A 16,304-nucleotide genomic window follows, 5' to 3' on the forward strand; every position below is an offset into this window, starting at 1 on the left:
TGTGCCCCTGTGCCAGTCATTTATAGTCATTGTGCCCCTGTGTCAGTTAGTCATTGTCAGTGTGCCCCTGTGTCAATTAGTCATAGTCAGTGTGCCCCTGTGCCAGTTAGTCATAGTCAGTGTGCCCCTGTGTCAGTTAGTCATAGTCGGTGTGTCCCTGTGCCAGTCATTTATAGTCAGTCTGCCCCTGTGTCAGTTAGTCATGTCAGTGTGCCACCTTACTAATCAGTCATAGTTAGTGTGCCACTGTGCCAGTCATAGTCTGCAGACTTGACGAGGAACCTTGCTGAAATGTATTTCCTGAAAATGGCAGACCAGAACAGCAGATGTTTAGCTTTTCCTGGAGATTCCCCTGACTTATTTATAGGTTAATCCTCACGCCTTTCCTACAAAGGAAAACAAACCAACATGCATTGTCAAACACAGATGTGTCTTCCACTATTGAACAAACGTGTGGATTACACAACACTAATGCTTCTCAGATTACTTAGAGGGACATAACTCCAGACAAGATGCTAAAGAAGTGCTGCAGATGTAGTTAGACAAAAAATGTTTTCAAGCAGAGATGATCAGTCGCCTCCGATATTTTTTTTTTTGTAATTTAAAGCTTGTCTTTCTCTTATTATCATTGACCGACACTAAATACATGTCAGTCAAGAGTGAGAACACAGGAATAAGAAGGAAACCTCATCTTGCAATGAACAGGATTTCCAACAGGTTCAAGTGATGAATTTTAATGGTAAAACAAGCTTTCAGACATGTTAGCAAATTACAAAGACCAGTAAGAGTGGCCACAGCTATATCAAGGAGCCATTAGTCTGTGTGTCTGTCAGAGGGCTTAACCCTGCAGGATGGATGAGATTTTCGCACTCCATCACCTCTAACAGACCCACAGACAATGATAATTGTGACCAAATAGATAAATCTTCGCTTTTGTAAAATACTTTGTGGTAAAATGACCACTTCTGAGGAAAAAAAAACATATTGCGGCACTCCAGAATTTTAGGTTTTGGTTACCCCTGCTAATGACTGGTTATTAGGCTTTTTCAATCGTAGAGAAGCATCAGAGCATCAGTGACAGGTTTGCTAATGAGCACTGATGGTATGTCCTCTCTTTAAAGACACATTAAACTAGATGTCATGGCTTGTGACATCCATCCATAAATTCACTGAAAGGTACATGGACACACTAAATGCTGAAGCACTTCCAGAGGTGATCAGGAGATATAAAAGACCATAAATCTCAGGCGTGGAAAAGTGCAGACATCAGCCAGTTTTCTCAGAATGTTTTTTCTGACCTGGAGCTTTCTTCCTGCCATTCAGGGGTCCTTCTTGAAATCCAGTTTCAATTGAGGTCACAATTAAACGTTGAACTGATTAATTAGTTAGAGACCTACAAAGTATAGTGCTTTTCATACCAGAGTGGTTTACACATAGTGTACCCCTTAAGTGTAGCCCCCATCTGGGAGACACACAGCAGCCGTTCTGCACCAGCTGCCTGACCTGGACGACACACAGTGTTCATTCTGCACCAGCAGCCCCACGGGGGCTACACAAGTCACTACATAATATCTTTGATTCTGTGTATTTAGTTTCAATGGAGAACATGTCAAAATAAGAGAAATCACAGTGATGACAGAAACGCACAGGAAGCTGAGTATTGAGATTTTCATCGCAATATAAAATTAGACAAGAAACTCTATTAAAGTGTGAATATGCCCGACTAACACATGAATGAATGCCAGAATGAAATACTTTTATTGCAGGTTCCTCCTAACATATCTTGCAATCTTTTTTACCTGGTGTGTCTGGAATACTTTGAGACCGTATTGGTGTTCTTATATTTCTTTTCTGCCTTAAAGGGAAATATTGAAACATAATGACATTTAAAGTTGTTGTTTTTTTTCCGGTGATATGTCTTGCATCTCCCAGGTGAAAGCTCGCCGGTCTCACTCTCCGCCTCTGTCCCCCGGTGTAGGTGCAGTACGTGCCTCCAGCATCTTCCCCATTCTGAGCGTCATCCTGCTGTTCATGGGGGGGCTGTGCATCGCGGCCAGCGAGTTCTACAAGACGCGGCACAACATCATCCTCAGCGCCGGCATCTTCTTCGTATCGGCAGGTAGGCAGCTGGGGGGGATCGGTCTCTTGCCGTGAAGACTGCCGAGGGACTGAACCCTTTCAGTCCTGGACATAGATGACAAATCCACAGGGAGTGTGAGACACAAATAAGGCTGTACAAGTGGAAAGGGCATGGAAGTGCATCTGAAACGGAGGACAGGAGGCTGTCTTTACCTAGAGGGCTGTGGGAGAATGACAAAAGGTACCGGGCCATGCTGTTGGAGATGATATCCTGGTTTGTTTCAAAATCAGCCCGGTGAGGCACTTAGATTCTTGAATGGCTTCCTCTCGTTTGTAGTGGAAAGTTGGGAACGTTCTACATTTCTAAACTTATGAAAATAAGTAGGGCAGTACGGTGGCGCAGGGGTTAGCATTGCTGCCTTGCGGCACTGGGGTCCTGGGTTCAATTCCTGGGCTTCTATCTGTGTGGAGTTTGCATGTTCTCCTTGTGTTTGTGTGGGTTTCCTCCCACAGTCCAAAGACATACTAGTGGGCTAGTTATCTGCTGGGAAAATTGGCCCTGGTGTGCGAGTGAGGGTGTGTCTATGTCTGTGTGTGTCCTGCGATGGACTGGCGTCCCAGCCAGGGCATACCCTGCCTTGTGCCTGTTGTTTGCCAGAATATTAGAATATGCAGGTAGAAAATGGATGGATGAACATAAGGAAGACAAGGCCATACACCCCATCAAGGTCAAGAGGCTGCAAGTAGCTTATGGGTCCAAGTATCTCCGTCAGTCACTTTCCTGCTCTTCCTCCTTCCTCCTAGTTTCTACTTGTGTTCTAAGGTCCTTGTTTCATTGTAGGTCCTCTGATATGACTTTATCAGTGTCTTCCAGGATTTTATATATTGGCTTATCTATTAATGTCATTGTATTGAGTTCCAGTGACAGTGTATCCACTTATACTGTATATGAATTTCTATTGAATAGAGCACACATTGAATGTGTATGTGTCTGATATATAATTTAATATAAATTAAATATAAATTAATATACATTAATGCTACTGTATATACATAGCATTGAACAATGTATTACAATACATTTTCAATTTTTTTGTCGTGAAAAAATGTTTTATATTTCAGATATATTGATATAGATTTCTCATACATACAGTATATATGTCAATGTCTGGGTATATGCTGAAATATTAATGTATAAATCTATTTCAGTCAATGTTACTGGATATTTCTGTGTAATAGCAATAGGTCACATTGATTCATTGGTTTAATAAGTTAGGGTAATTATGATTATTTATATAGTAGTACGTCCAAAAGGCTCACTATCTGGCTATTTAAGGCAAAGCCAAAAAAACACACTCACTGTTTTTGCTGGCAGTTACGTATCTCACTTGGACTTGACTGTGCTCTGTCATGTTGTGGTGGTTGGACACATAGGTAGATGTATGTGGTGAAATGCAGGGGGATTTCCAGCTGTTCAATCACGCCGTGGAAACCTGAGCCGAGCTCTGCCTCAATTTAAAGAGCCACCCATCGGCCCCTCCGGTGAACCCCTCTTGAACTCACCCCACAGCCCCGGCTCCTCAAGTCCCGAGCGGAAGAGCTGGCGGAGGATGACACCAGGATCTCATGGGTGGGACGTTGGATGGACGTTGCAAAGGAAGGAGACGTCCAAAGGTCCAGACCAGTCACGCCAGCAGAGACAGCTTCTGCATGATCCAAGAAGTCTTGCACTTGCGCATTCAGTGGAAACACCATCTTCCAGCATGTACACTGCAGCCCCAGGGCCAATCAGATAACGATGAGGAGAACGGGACTGGTCACAGACTGGCACAGTGATGGCAGCTACAGGACGCTACAAGAAGATCTAGCACATGAGCCCTGTGAGGCAAGTGAGCAGCCCTTTTAAGGATCCCTTCTGCTCACCCCACATGGGCATTGTCACCTTTTCCTGACAAAATGACCTTGTCTAGTGGGATCACCTTTGCCTAAGTCTAAAACAACAAAGTTACAAAAATCAGATTCAAGGCCTGGAACATCATACACCTGATGGACACATCTAACAGAGATTGCCCAGAGCTTCAGACTGAAATTATAGCCTATGAACTGGGGCAATATAATATGGATGCTGGTGTCCCAAATGACACTTGTCATGAAGTAGTTATGATCCCTCCCCTACTCTGAATAGGCAAGTTGTAGACACGGGAGACACCTCAAAGCAGTAGAGAGGTTTTATCAATGCTGCCTCCAGAATATCATGTGAATACAGCCAAAGGACAAATGACCCAACGCAAACATCCTCTCATGAGCAAACACAGTGAGCACTGAGGCGACGATCCACCATAGTCAGCTTTGCTGATCGGGCCGTGTCATCCGGACTTCCGGACGTCCAACTCCAGAATCCCAAATCAAGTCTCTATTTCCGAGCTCAAGATGGGGCAAAGGAAGTACTTCAAAGACATCCTCAAGGCCACCATGAAGAACAGCAGCACCGAAGCAGACTAGTGGGGGACAATTGCACCCAAAGAACGATTTGAGTACTTTGAAACCACCTAAGGGCAGAGTTATGGTTCCACCATCTCGCCCCCAGGGGGCACTCCAAGCTCTAGTCACTATTCCTGCCTGGCGGCGGAGGCAGAGACCAAGCAGTAGCCAATCCCTGGTCTCGTGTCCTTAGGTGATCACGCCTTCCCCCCTCAGGCCTGTTCAAACCCTGCTCTCTGACCATGCTGTGGTCAGTGTTGTTTTCCTCTGCACTGAGCTCCAGATTCTGACTTTCTTGAAGTGTTGCCTTTGATGGCATTTTCCTCCTTGCCCTGACTCATTCTCTTGTTTGCTGCTCCTTGGTTTTTGTCCTTGTGTTTTGTTCACTTAGTGCTTCTGGGATTTTTCCTGGTTATTGCTCCTGCTCCCGGCGTTTTGCTTACCCTGGATTACATACCCGGCTCTGGACTTTGGCTTGTTTTCCTGACTTTCTGTGTTTTGTTGTTCTTATTTATAAGTTTTTATATATACTTACAGAGTTTTTGGACGGGGCACTGGGCCCATTCCTTGCAATTCTGAACTATCAGACAGCCCTTTCAGGCAGCCGGAGATACAAAACCATACAAAAAAAAACAGGTACAAGAAAAAGTCATCTTCGGATCCAAAAATAATGGAAGACAATCATTCTCAACTGTTTGCCAAGAAAAAACCTGGTTCTCTCTCATATAGTCACATTGTGCCCTTAAACACTTGTGGCACCTTATAGTGCTCTCAAGTTGTGTGTTTTCGTACGCAGGCAAAGTTCCCTATTGCACTTTTTTTCCGCTACGAGACTAAGGGAATTCAATTAACAAGGCATGAAGTCGCGAGGAAGAAAGAGACTTTCAGCCAAAGATCGTGTGCTCATGTGAAGGTAGTTAATAACGCTTCCTTTGGGACCAGTCGAAGCCTACATGTGTTTATGGAAATGTATTGTTACACATTGTTGGCTTTGCATTATCTATTCCTAATCCGCCCATCTGTCCCACATCTTGTCTCATTTTTGATGAATTTTGAAACTTTTGGAGGTGGATCCAGTGAGCTTCACTGAGCCTGTGGTGGAAACAAGGTGATCAAGCTCTGAATCCCTACTGGTGATCTAGAGTGTTGCGTAGCTCTGAGGGGTAGCTGATTTAATTGGCCAAGAAAACAGGATCTTTTTGTACACTTGCAGTTCAGATATTTGTGGCTTGGTCTTTCTTTTTCCTGTTGCTAGGGGTAAGGAGGACCCACTGGGATTAAACTCTAAAAATACACTGTCCCTGACATACTTTCCTAGCAATCTATCATGTGAACTTCACACAGTTACAGATTTTTTTGACAGAACAAAAGAACAAAAAGAGCTAGAATTGTGCATGTGCTTCGGTTTCTGTAAGTTTGCCCCCGTTACTCATTCGGAGATAAAATAAAGTGGGATGGCAAAGGAGTACAAGTCTGAAAATATAGCAAAACAAACTGCTGCATCTGTAGTTTTAATTTATGCTGATGCAATTAAACAAGTGTGGCTGACAATCCTGAGGAAGAAAATGTCATATAGAAAAATCTGGTCATTCCGTGCTGTAAGAGCTTAATTCATTCCTTCAAAACCGCTTGCAAAGTAAACATTTGCATGAAAAAACAAATGCTTATTATTTCAAGTTATGATCTCGGATTGGTCCTAGAATTTAGAATATTCCCTCCACTACCCAAACTTAATCTTAATATGGCACAGAATGGTACCCAAGTATGAAAATACTTGGTTAATTAGACGAGTAATATGTCATTAGCCAATGTATAAACAATAGGCAGGAAAACAATAACATTCTGCTCATTCACAGTACAGTACAGCAGTTACATCGTTACAGTTGTTAGAAAATGGAAATGTTCCCTTTGATCTACACAGCTAAATTTCATTCAGGCCAGGAAGGCAGACTGATGTATTCCAGCTGAATTGCTACTATTACTTTCTGGGTTCTATACATATGGTGACATTTACATAGAAGATAAACAATACAGGACTTTTGCAAATCTGTTTGGATGTCTTGTAGGTGATTTATAATATAGAGTGCTTGCATGGAATATAAAATACTAAGAGGAGAGAAAAACAGCTGATAAAACTCATGAGGTTTCAAGCAGGCTCGATGCTGCTCTGTCCTCCCCTTTGACCTCCATGTCGTTCCAGTTTCTATCAGTTGGGCCTCCAGTGCTCCTCTCCAGCTGTTTCTCTGTCTTCCACATTTTCTCTACCCCTGTGGGCTTCCCCTGAGGGCTGGCCTGGCGGTGTAGGCTATCGCTTTCCATGTTGTGTGCCCAGTCCAGCCCTATTATAAACATTTAGTCTGTGTTTCAAATTGATCTCGGTATGTGCTCTCCCATAGATCTTCATCACTTATTACGTTTGGCCAAGGTACGTCAAGGAAGGCGTCTCAGGTGATGATTTATGAGGGTTTGAAAGACACAGGATCTGAATATTGTTCTTCAAAAGGTAGTTTGCAGGCGGCTGTGAGTGATGCATGCTAACTTACTGGGAACATTTCTGACCGTAGTTTCTCTCTCTCTCCCCAAACCCCTCTGTCTCACTCTTTCCATCCCCCTCTCTCCACGTTTTCCTCCTGCTCCTCCCCTTCCTCCTCCTCCTCCTCCTCCTCCTCCTCCACGAACCCCGCAGGACTGAGCAACATCATCGGGATCATCGTGTACATATCAGCCAACGCGGGGGACCCCTCCAAGAGCGACTCCAAGAAAAACAGCTACTCCTACGGCTGGTCCTTCTACTTCGGGGCCCTGTCCTTCATCATCGCCGAGATGGTGGGGGTGCTGGCTGTGCACATGTTCATCGACCGGCACAAGGAGCTGCGGGCGGGGGTCCGCTCCACCGACTACCTGCAGAGCTCGGCCATCACTCGCATCCCCAGCTACCGTTATCGCTACGGCAGGCGCAGTCGCTCCAGCTCCCGCTCCACGGAGCCCTCGCACTCCCGGGACACCTCCCCCGTGGGGCTCAAGGGCTTCAACACCCTCCCCACCACCGAAATCTCCATGTACACGCTGACGCGGGACATGAAGCCCGCGACCACCCCGACGGCCACATACAACTCAGAGAGGGACCATAACTTTCTGCAGGTGCACAACTGCATCCAGAAGGACCTGAAGGACTCCTCACACACCAACACAGCCAACCGCCGCACCACCCCTGTATGAGGGAGCGAGGGAGGAACGGGGAGAGGAGAGCCCGGAGGGTGGAGAGGGAGGGGGGCCAGGATGGGATACTGCGAGGGAGAAAGGGAGGAGAGGGAGACGAGGAGCCCAGATGTGAAGACAAAAAAAGAAAAAGAAAAAATATATATTACCAATTCCATGTTGAGAAAAAAAAAGTATAAAAGATCTAAAAAAATGCATGATTTCCCATCTACCATTATTTAAAAAAATTTAAAAAAAGACGACGTTTTATAAAGAGACGAACTGGTTCCAGGTTTGGGCCTAGTGGTTGAGATTTTGGAATTGTGATAGGGCTGGGCTGGGGAAAAAAGGGGGGGTGCTTTCAGTTCTGTGTTTGTAAAGTTGGGTGGGGGTACGGGTTTTTTGAAGAGGGGGACGGAAGCTTAATTTTTATTTTTTTATTATGCGGTTTGTTTGTTTTTTTGCTTCGTCTTTTCGCTGCTCTCTCCTCAACTCAGACGGGGCTACAGCTTCTCCTCCCCCCCCCCCCTCTCGCCCCCACCCCTGACTTACGTGTTTTATTTCTTTTCACACACAAAAAAAAGATTTTATTTAGATTTTTTTTTTTGGTCTTCTGCATTAAACTGTGAAACGAAACGCCGTGGGGATTAAAACTCTGCAAAATCTTCAATGTGAAACGTACGAGCTACATGTACCTGATGGACGGAGACTCGCCAAGGCCGCAGTGAAAAATCAAAAGGACTCGCTTGCTCGTTGGGACTGAAGTCGAAAGGAGAAAAAAAACATAAACTAAAAGTGACAGCCCACCTTGGCGCAGCCGTGGTGGGTGGAAACAAAATGCCACTGACAGCAAATATTAGACAAATTCTATTCTTTTAAAAGAAACTTCTCTTTTTGTACCCTTTGTCTTCGCTCTTTTTACTCGTCGTTGGTAGGAGTGCGGCCTCGACCTCAGTTAGGTTCCCGTTACCGACGAACGGGCCACGACTACGGGAAGGAGGGTAAGACACACAGCGGGGGTACACCTTTCAGGGGGAAAAAAGGACTCGTTTTCTAACGGCGCCAACAACAACAACAACAACAACAATAGAACAAAAAAAAAAGCCACGAAAAAGAAGACGACGATAAAAAAAAAATACCTGCAAAAAAGAAAAATCGAAGCAACGATACAAACTACAAGTTCGAGATATTTAAAAAAAAAAACAGCCGAAGCTAAGTGACTCGCAAAACAAAGAAATTTACGTGCATGCTAAAAGATAAAAAATAAAAATACAGCAAATCTGCTCTTGGGGGAAAAAAAAAAACTTGAGTTTTAAAAAAATAATATAAGGAAACGCGGAGACACCATGTCAAAATGTTAACTGTTTTGTGTGTATTTTTTTCTTTTACGCTTTGGGTAAATCGAACACAATACGAACAACAAAACCGCTTTTTTTTTTAAAAAAAAGATTAATTTATTTTACTTGTTTATTTATAATGTATGTGTTGATTTTTCAATTTCACACAGCCTTAGTCATTTTTCTTTTCTGATTCGCGTTGTGTTGTTTAAAGGGGGAAATTAAAAATTAAAAAAGGTGCCAAAACTGAATTATCCTAAACTTGGATGCATCAAGTCCCGATGATGAATAAAATTGGAACCCTAGAGGAAACTTAAACGCAAAACATTTCCTGGTGTGGTTTTTGGGGATATGCTCTTTGCTTTTTTTCTCTTATATTGCTGACAGAGCTTGCAAATGTAGAAGCAAAACTGTATAAAAGTTTCTAGGACCTTTAAGAGAATCTCATCTTGTGCAAGTTCATTTCTAGCTGTAATCAATGTATTTTGCCTCCCTGTAAGTAACAATGACTCTGGTTATCACCTCCTCATCTAGGTAAGAGAGCCACATTTCATATAAAGGCATAGGTAGAAAAAACAAGTTGAAAGAAAAATGAGAGTATGACTTGGAGTGTTTTGAGATCAAGTTGCTGATGTCCATCTTTGTGCCAAGTGCTGGTGCGATTCTTAATGATTCTTAATTCTTAAAACTTAATGTCTCTGTTCGCTTATGTCTAAGATCAATGAGTTAATGTGTTTTCAGCATGCAAAGGATTGCCTCTACCTCCTAAGCCCATAACATGTGATAGCAGAATTGTGGGTGTGTAGAAACAGGTGCTCACTTTGACCGGTACTTGGATTGCAGTGGCCCATGACACATCCGTAAGTATCACCTCGTTTTATGATATGGCTTCTTTGAATGCTTACAGGTCCAAGGTTTTGCATCTGAGACTTCCGCCTCTTAATGTAGTAGGTTTATACGTAGTACTTTTTTATCTCCTATGGTCCTGGTAGGGGTCAGGCAGACACACAATTGTCACCCGCAGCTGACCCTGAGCTTGCAGGCAATGTCTCAGATCTGAGGAGAACAGAGAGTCACACCAGTCCCGGGCTCTTTGACTCCAACCCTGTTCAGTTGCCAGTAACCATAAAAACTGTGTGGCCTACCCAAGATGATCCTGCAGTAGGCAAGTTAAGGGTACCAGAAGAAGACCAGCAGTTTGTGTGTTCCATGTTTTCCTTAAAGTCTTCTTGGTTTACAAGAAGACAGACATGACCAACTGTCCCTGTAGTTTAATTTACCCCATGTATTCAGTTACAGTGTTTTTTAATATGTGTTCGCCTTGGAGGTCTCAGTGTTGAAGGCTTTATGGATGTGGCAAAGTGCGTCTCTAAATTGCTAAGCTCCAAAAAGTGGTAGCTCCAGGCTGGAGGCTTATAGAACCTGCCTCATCCAAGGTAATGACGCTAGATTATTATTATTACAGATACTCAGGTAAAGTCAGCACCATAATGCCACACAAAATCAGTGTGGAAGCAAAGGTAATGTAGACAGAACTGCATTTGAGATTTACAGTAATCAGCTTTCGTAAGATCTTGGGTCCCACAGACACCATCCTAGTTCTCAGTTTGAAAACCCTGGCTGTGATCTCCAGGCTGTAGGGGCTCATCCTGGACTGGGACCCTGGCTGTGATCTCCAGGCTTTAGGGGCTCATCCTGGACTGGGACCCTGGCTGTGATCTCCAGGCTGTAGGGAGCTTGTCCTGGATCTGAACTGGGATTTGATCTCCAGAATCTATGATCCTCATTTATCTCACAGTGCTTGACCGTTTACACCATGAACCTCAGTGCCACAGAAACATCTGTACATGACCTGAAATTCAGCTAAGAACGCCCCACAAGTGCAAAGACTAATGAAGGCTTTGATCTACAGATCCAAACAAATCAAAAGGGCTAATAAGCCTACAGTGGTTAAGGGTCCAAGGCCCCCTTTCTGGAAGTTCACTGAACTGATTATGTACTTAAGTTGAAACGCACTTAGCATTTCTATTTTCCTGGCCTTTAGTCAAGTCAATTCCTCAGGGTAATGTGAGCGTAAGGTCCTCTGGCTTTCAAACCAGCCCGAGCTCTCTGCTAATTAGGAATGCCAGAACTCTAGGACATTTCGAGACAGGAGACGCTTTGAAAGTTCATGCAGAAGAGAGTAATAAGAGCAGAAATTGAAAGTTAAAGGTTAGCTGTATTGCAAGGGTTGCTGTTTAACCATGGAGCAGCACATGCTTTTTTTACTTTGTATTATGTTTTTATTTTTCATTCTGCTAAACAGTACATTATCCCCTCTGCCGCAAGTTCTATTTAGCAAAACAGGAATTAATGCTGGATGTTAATGTCAGTTTTAAAAACCTGCCCTGTATCCGTTCTGAAATTATGAGGCCAGGTGGTACTCCTACAGTTAAGTAATTTAATTATTTTCTCCTCTGGGACTCCTTTTACAGTTGGCGACTTACGAGATGTCCTTGAGTCAAGATTGCCTATAAAATGTCTCATTAGACAGCTCGTTAGACCAGCGAAGTGACCCAGAGCTGTGGATGGGAAACGGACCAAAGTCACAAAAGCCGTTGTGAGTCTGACAGTCTGGCTCTGCAAAGGAACAGGGAGAGGCTGATTCAGTTCAGCACGGGCAGAGCCACTGTGCTCATATCCACCACTGAGCCACTGAGCTAAACCTCCATCCCAGCATCGTCGTGGGACAGTGGTCTCTGGGTTGTGCTGCCAGTATGAGGAAGTCACTAGCACATGGATGCTATTTAGTCTTGCATATAGGTAATTTCCCATATCCCATATCCAGGCCACATGGGTTCATCGGCCCAGAGCCTCATCCTGGTTTCCTAGGCATTGACAAGAGGGCGTATGAGTCTCTTCTGGATGGGAAGACAGTCTATCATAGGGATTAACCCCAGAACTGATAATTGCTCGAAGGGGCAGCAACAGTATCTGCAGCAGGGATTTGAACCCATAGCACCAGGCCAACAGATATAACCGTGATTTCCATCCATTCATCTTCTAACTGCTTTATCCTTTACAGGGTCACGGGGAAACCGGAGCCTATCCCAGCAAGCACTGGGTGCAAGGCAGGGTACAGCCTGTGCGGGCTGCCAATTTTTTCACAGGGCACACACAGACACACAAACACACACATACTTACACTAGGGCCCTTCAAAACCACATTCCAAACTGAGGATGAGCACCTACAGCCCGGAGATCACAGCCAGGGTCCCAGTCCAGCATAGGATCATAGCCATTTACTTAGAATCAACATTTCAAAACCTGGAGATAATAACCAAGGTCTAACCAAGATAGGTGTTAGAATCATTTGGCCATAGTGCACCTGTGATTTATACCTGTTCCACAGCACATAAACACTTGATGTCTGGTGCAGATTACAAGGTTAAATTCAAAAGCAGATCTTCTGCACATATGACTGTTGACTTTTATTTCTATTGCTTTTCCACCCCTTTTCATAATCTGTACTGAATTTCCCAGCAGATACCGTGGGACTGTCGCTGCTCACACTACTACAGAAGGTATGCTGTTGTCATCTGTACCCTTCCTACAGAATCAGGGTAGACCAGTTAGTCCGAGTTCCCTCAGTAACACACCAGATTTCTTCTGCAAAGAAACTGCATCTCCCAGCAGCCTTCTGTGCAGCACCAGGAAGCCATTTTAGAGCTCTGTCTCAGATCAAGCATGGAGAGAGAGAGAGAGAGTCAGGCTAGCACACAGCAGTTCAGTCCAGTTCTACCATATTGATTACAGAACCAGTTTATACTGCTTGCACCATCACTACACTACACAGACACATTGCCTTAGTGCAATGTTGCATACAGAAGTTTAAAATAACCTTTACTTTTCAACTACATCAAAACAATAATAATTTCATTTCAAAATGCATATTTACTCACAAAAACTTTCAAAAAAACAATAACCAACCTCATGTTTCACTCAATAAATATCCGAACCACAGAATATAAATATGAAACTAGGGACTTAAGTTAGAAAAAAAATAATCAAACCTTATGAACTGCAGAGATGTACAGATTTATAAATGCCTAGAAATTTACTAATACATATGGACATTCCACTGAGACACAGATCATACACTCAAACAGACAGCAGTATGTTGATATTGAGCATGAGTGCTAAGACTCTTATTACAAATGTTAGTAGACAGCAGAGAGACACTTGTGCTAAAATATTCTAACGCACATCTGTTGCTGAAACTATCCAGTAGAGCTCTCTTCCACCTTTTATGATTGAAGAATAGACACCAGAAAAAAAAAACCTTTGGGATCTCGGTCTATTCCAAAAATCTTTACACCTGCCATCCCTGAAGAGCAAATTTCTACCTTTTTATGCAATGAAATTGTTACAGCTAGCATCTTTTATCCATTTTGTTCCCATTGGTGGTTTTATGTGTGTTTTCTGTATATACCTGTACATCCAAATAGACCTTTCCCATCCACAGGCAGCCCTCCTCACACCCTCCTTCTGTGTGTCTTACTCCTGCCTTCTTGGCTCGGGGACACACTTGTCCTTAATTTGCCTTTTCTGCATGCTCTCCCTCTCCCCTCCTCTCTTCGCTGTGACTCACTTGCACAGCCCCCCACCCTCCCTCTGTCCCCCCTACCTCTCTCTCTCTCTCTCTCTCTCTCTCTCTCTCTCTCTCTCTCTCTCTCTCTCTCTCTCTCTCTCTCTCTCTCGGAGCAACCTCCACGCCTTGCTCAAGACACTAGGAGGATTCCGGAGGAGGAAAGAGAGCCGATTCAGGCCACTCAAACTCACCGGGCCCTTTCTCAGCGTGGAGGATGCCGCAGTACAGGAGCAGGACACTGAGCTCAGAAACCTATGGTTATGCACGTGCAGATGCATTCCGGTGAGGCCACAGTCCGGCATGTGTTAAATGGAACAGCATTCGGCATTCATCATCATCTTCGAATGACGAAGATTTAATCGCGAAATATTGAGAACTGTGGCTGCAACACTCCATCCTGGCGAGAACTCGAAAGCTTGGTGAGGTCGGGTCTGTGGTGGACGAAGTCGTATCGTCCGGCCAGTAGGTGTTCTTCCAGTCGTTTGCAGTGCCCCCAGTGTGGTGACTGGGGATGCAGTGCTGTAGGAGATGTTTTGAGTCAGACGAAATATTAAACCAAGGTCCTCCCTGAGTAGTGACCTTACTTCCCTGGGTCACTGTATTGCTGAAACACGTCTCTTTTTAACGGAGAGGAATTTTGATTCCAAGGCTTCAAAAATTCAAAAATTCTGGCAGATTTTATGCCTTTAACCTGTTTACACGCTGTAAAGAGTTTCCTTTTCATCCATTTTCTACCTGCTTCTTCCAATACAGGTCTGTGGGGAATCCGGAACCTATCCCAGCAAGCAATGGGTGCAAAAACAGGGTACACCTTGGGCAGGACACCAGTCCATCACAGGGCAGATACTGTAGATACACACATTCACACCAGGGCCGATTTTCCCAGAAACCATTTAACCTACCTGCATGTCATTGGGCTGTGTGAGGAAACCGGAGAGCCCAGGGGAACCCCATTCAAATACAGGGAGAGCATACAAACTCCACACAGACAGCACCCCAGGTCTGGCATTGAACCCAGGGCTCCAGTGTGGCAAGGCTGCAATATAGCCACTATGCCATTGTACTGCCCAAGACTTTCCTTTTGAGACCAGGAATTAGTTCTAACTGCTCCTCTCTATATCATTTTTTAAATGATCTTTACAATGTTATATACTTTTAATGGTTAAACAATTCTACACTTTTTGATATATTATCTTCCGGTTCTGCTGACATTTGTTACTGCTTCACAGCCTCATCGACGTGAGGGAAAAGATAAACCGAGACTACTAAATCCTTTTGATAAATTGTCTCAGTATCAGTCTCTCTCTCCCACAGCCCGTGTCAGTCCCTGTCTCTCAGTGTGTGTATGTGCTTCTATCCCGGAGAGCTGATCAAAGCCCAGCTTGTCTTCTGCAGGGCTGTGTGATCGCTGAGCTGCATGAGGAGCATGTGTGGAGCTCAGCGCAGAGCAGCGTCACCTACTGGCCTGGAGGACCTACTGCAATTTTTATTCCAACAAGCTTAAACAAGGTTTCTCCATATTGATCATGGGAATACCCTTTGTCTTCATTCCGGCTGTAGTTTAAACAATTAAAGTAAATGGGACCTTTATTTGAGTTTAAGTTTTGCCCATTAAACCCCCTACCTACGAAACCGGTTAAGTCACCTGAAAAGCCTCCTCTCCTTCTGGGTCCTCATCAAGATGGCATGAAAAAGCAGGATGTCCAAGTAAACAGAAGAAGTTATCATGTTAATCAGGCATGTCATGGTTTAAAGTGTTCCAGCAAGACTTCATTGAGAATGTGGTATTTGGTAGTGATCAATGTACCACAGAAAAAAGATATTATAGACTTTGATTTCAAAGCAGAGCAACTAAATGATTTCCTGGTCTCAGGTACACGTACAGACGTGATCCATTCACTCATCCATTTTCCAACAGCTTCAGCCAACTGGGGGCCACGGTGAATCCGGAGCCTACCTCTTGGCAAGCAGAGGGTGCGAGGCAGGGTACACACTGGACGGGACACCAGTTTATCGCAGATACAGACGCAAAATCACATCAGTCTGAACCCAAGCAGACTGAAAGGAGATCTGATCCAAGGCTATTGGGTCCTCGGGTGTATAAATGTAGTCAGCCCAGGGGGGCTATATCATTCAAGAAAAAGAAATAAGGCACAGTATCAGAATCAGAAACTATGAGGGAATTACTATAAGAAGCCAAAGTTACTAAACTGCTGTACCAAGTGAGAAAGAAGAGCAGAATGAGAACTTTTAAGAACGGCCATGTTATGTCTATGATGTCAGCTGGAATCTCGGCAATCAGGAGTATGAAGAGCTTATTACAGGCATGGTTGATATACCACAGTTTTCACTTGTCTGTGCTTTATTCTTTTTTATATAATTTTAAAATCACCACATACATTGTATCAAAGAAAATGGTTGAATTAAAGGCTGAATTAACCTGAGTAATGCAGCAGGTTCACTGCTAAGAAATTGTCTTAGTGATTGCTTTCTGTGAAAAAAAAAATACAGCGCACACAGTGAACTACATTTTATAAAGTATGGATTTAAGTATGTGCTGTGATCACATTAGGTTCAGC

General features: G+C 43.9%; 1 protein-coding gene across 1 annotated transcript in view; it reads left to right on the plus strand.

Annotated features, from left to right (window-relative positions):
- The window catches only part of LOC148821649 (voltage-dependent calcium channel gamma-2 subunit), a 67,502-nt gene extending 58,082 nt beyond the window's left edge, over positions 1–9,420 (plus strand). The window contains exons 3-4 of the mRNA XM_088930099.1: positions 1,979–2,119; positions 7,247–9,420. Coding sequence (XP_088786225.1) covers positions 1,979–2,119; positions 7,247–7,779 — 674 coding nt within the window. The 3' untranslated portion in view covers positions 7,780–9,420. The remainder of the gene's footprint in view (positions 1–1,978; positions 2,120–7,246) is intronic.
- Positions 9,421–16,304: the final 6,884 nt, after the last annotated feature.

The sequence above is a fragment of the Atractosteus spatula genome, chromosome 13, assembly GCF_055471065.1.
Source record: "Atractosteus spatula isolate fAtrSpa1 chromosome 13, fAtrSpa1.hap1, whole genome shotgun sequence".
Lineage (NCBI taxonomy): Eukaryota > Metazoa > Chordata > Actinopteri > Semionotiformes > Lepisosteidae > Atractosteus > Atractosteus spatula.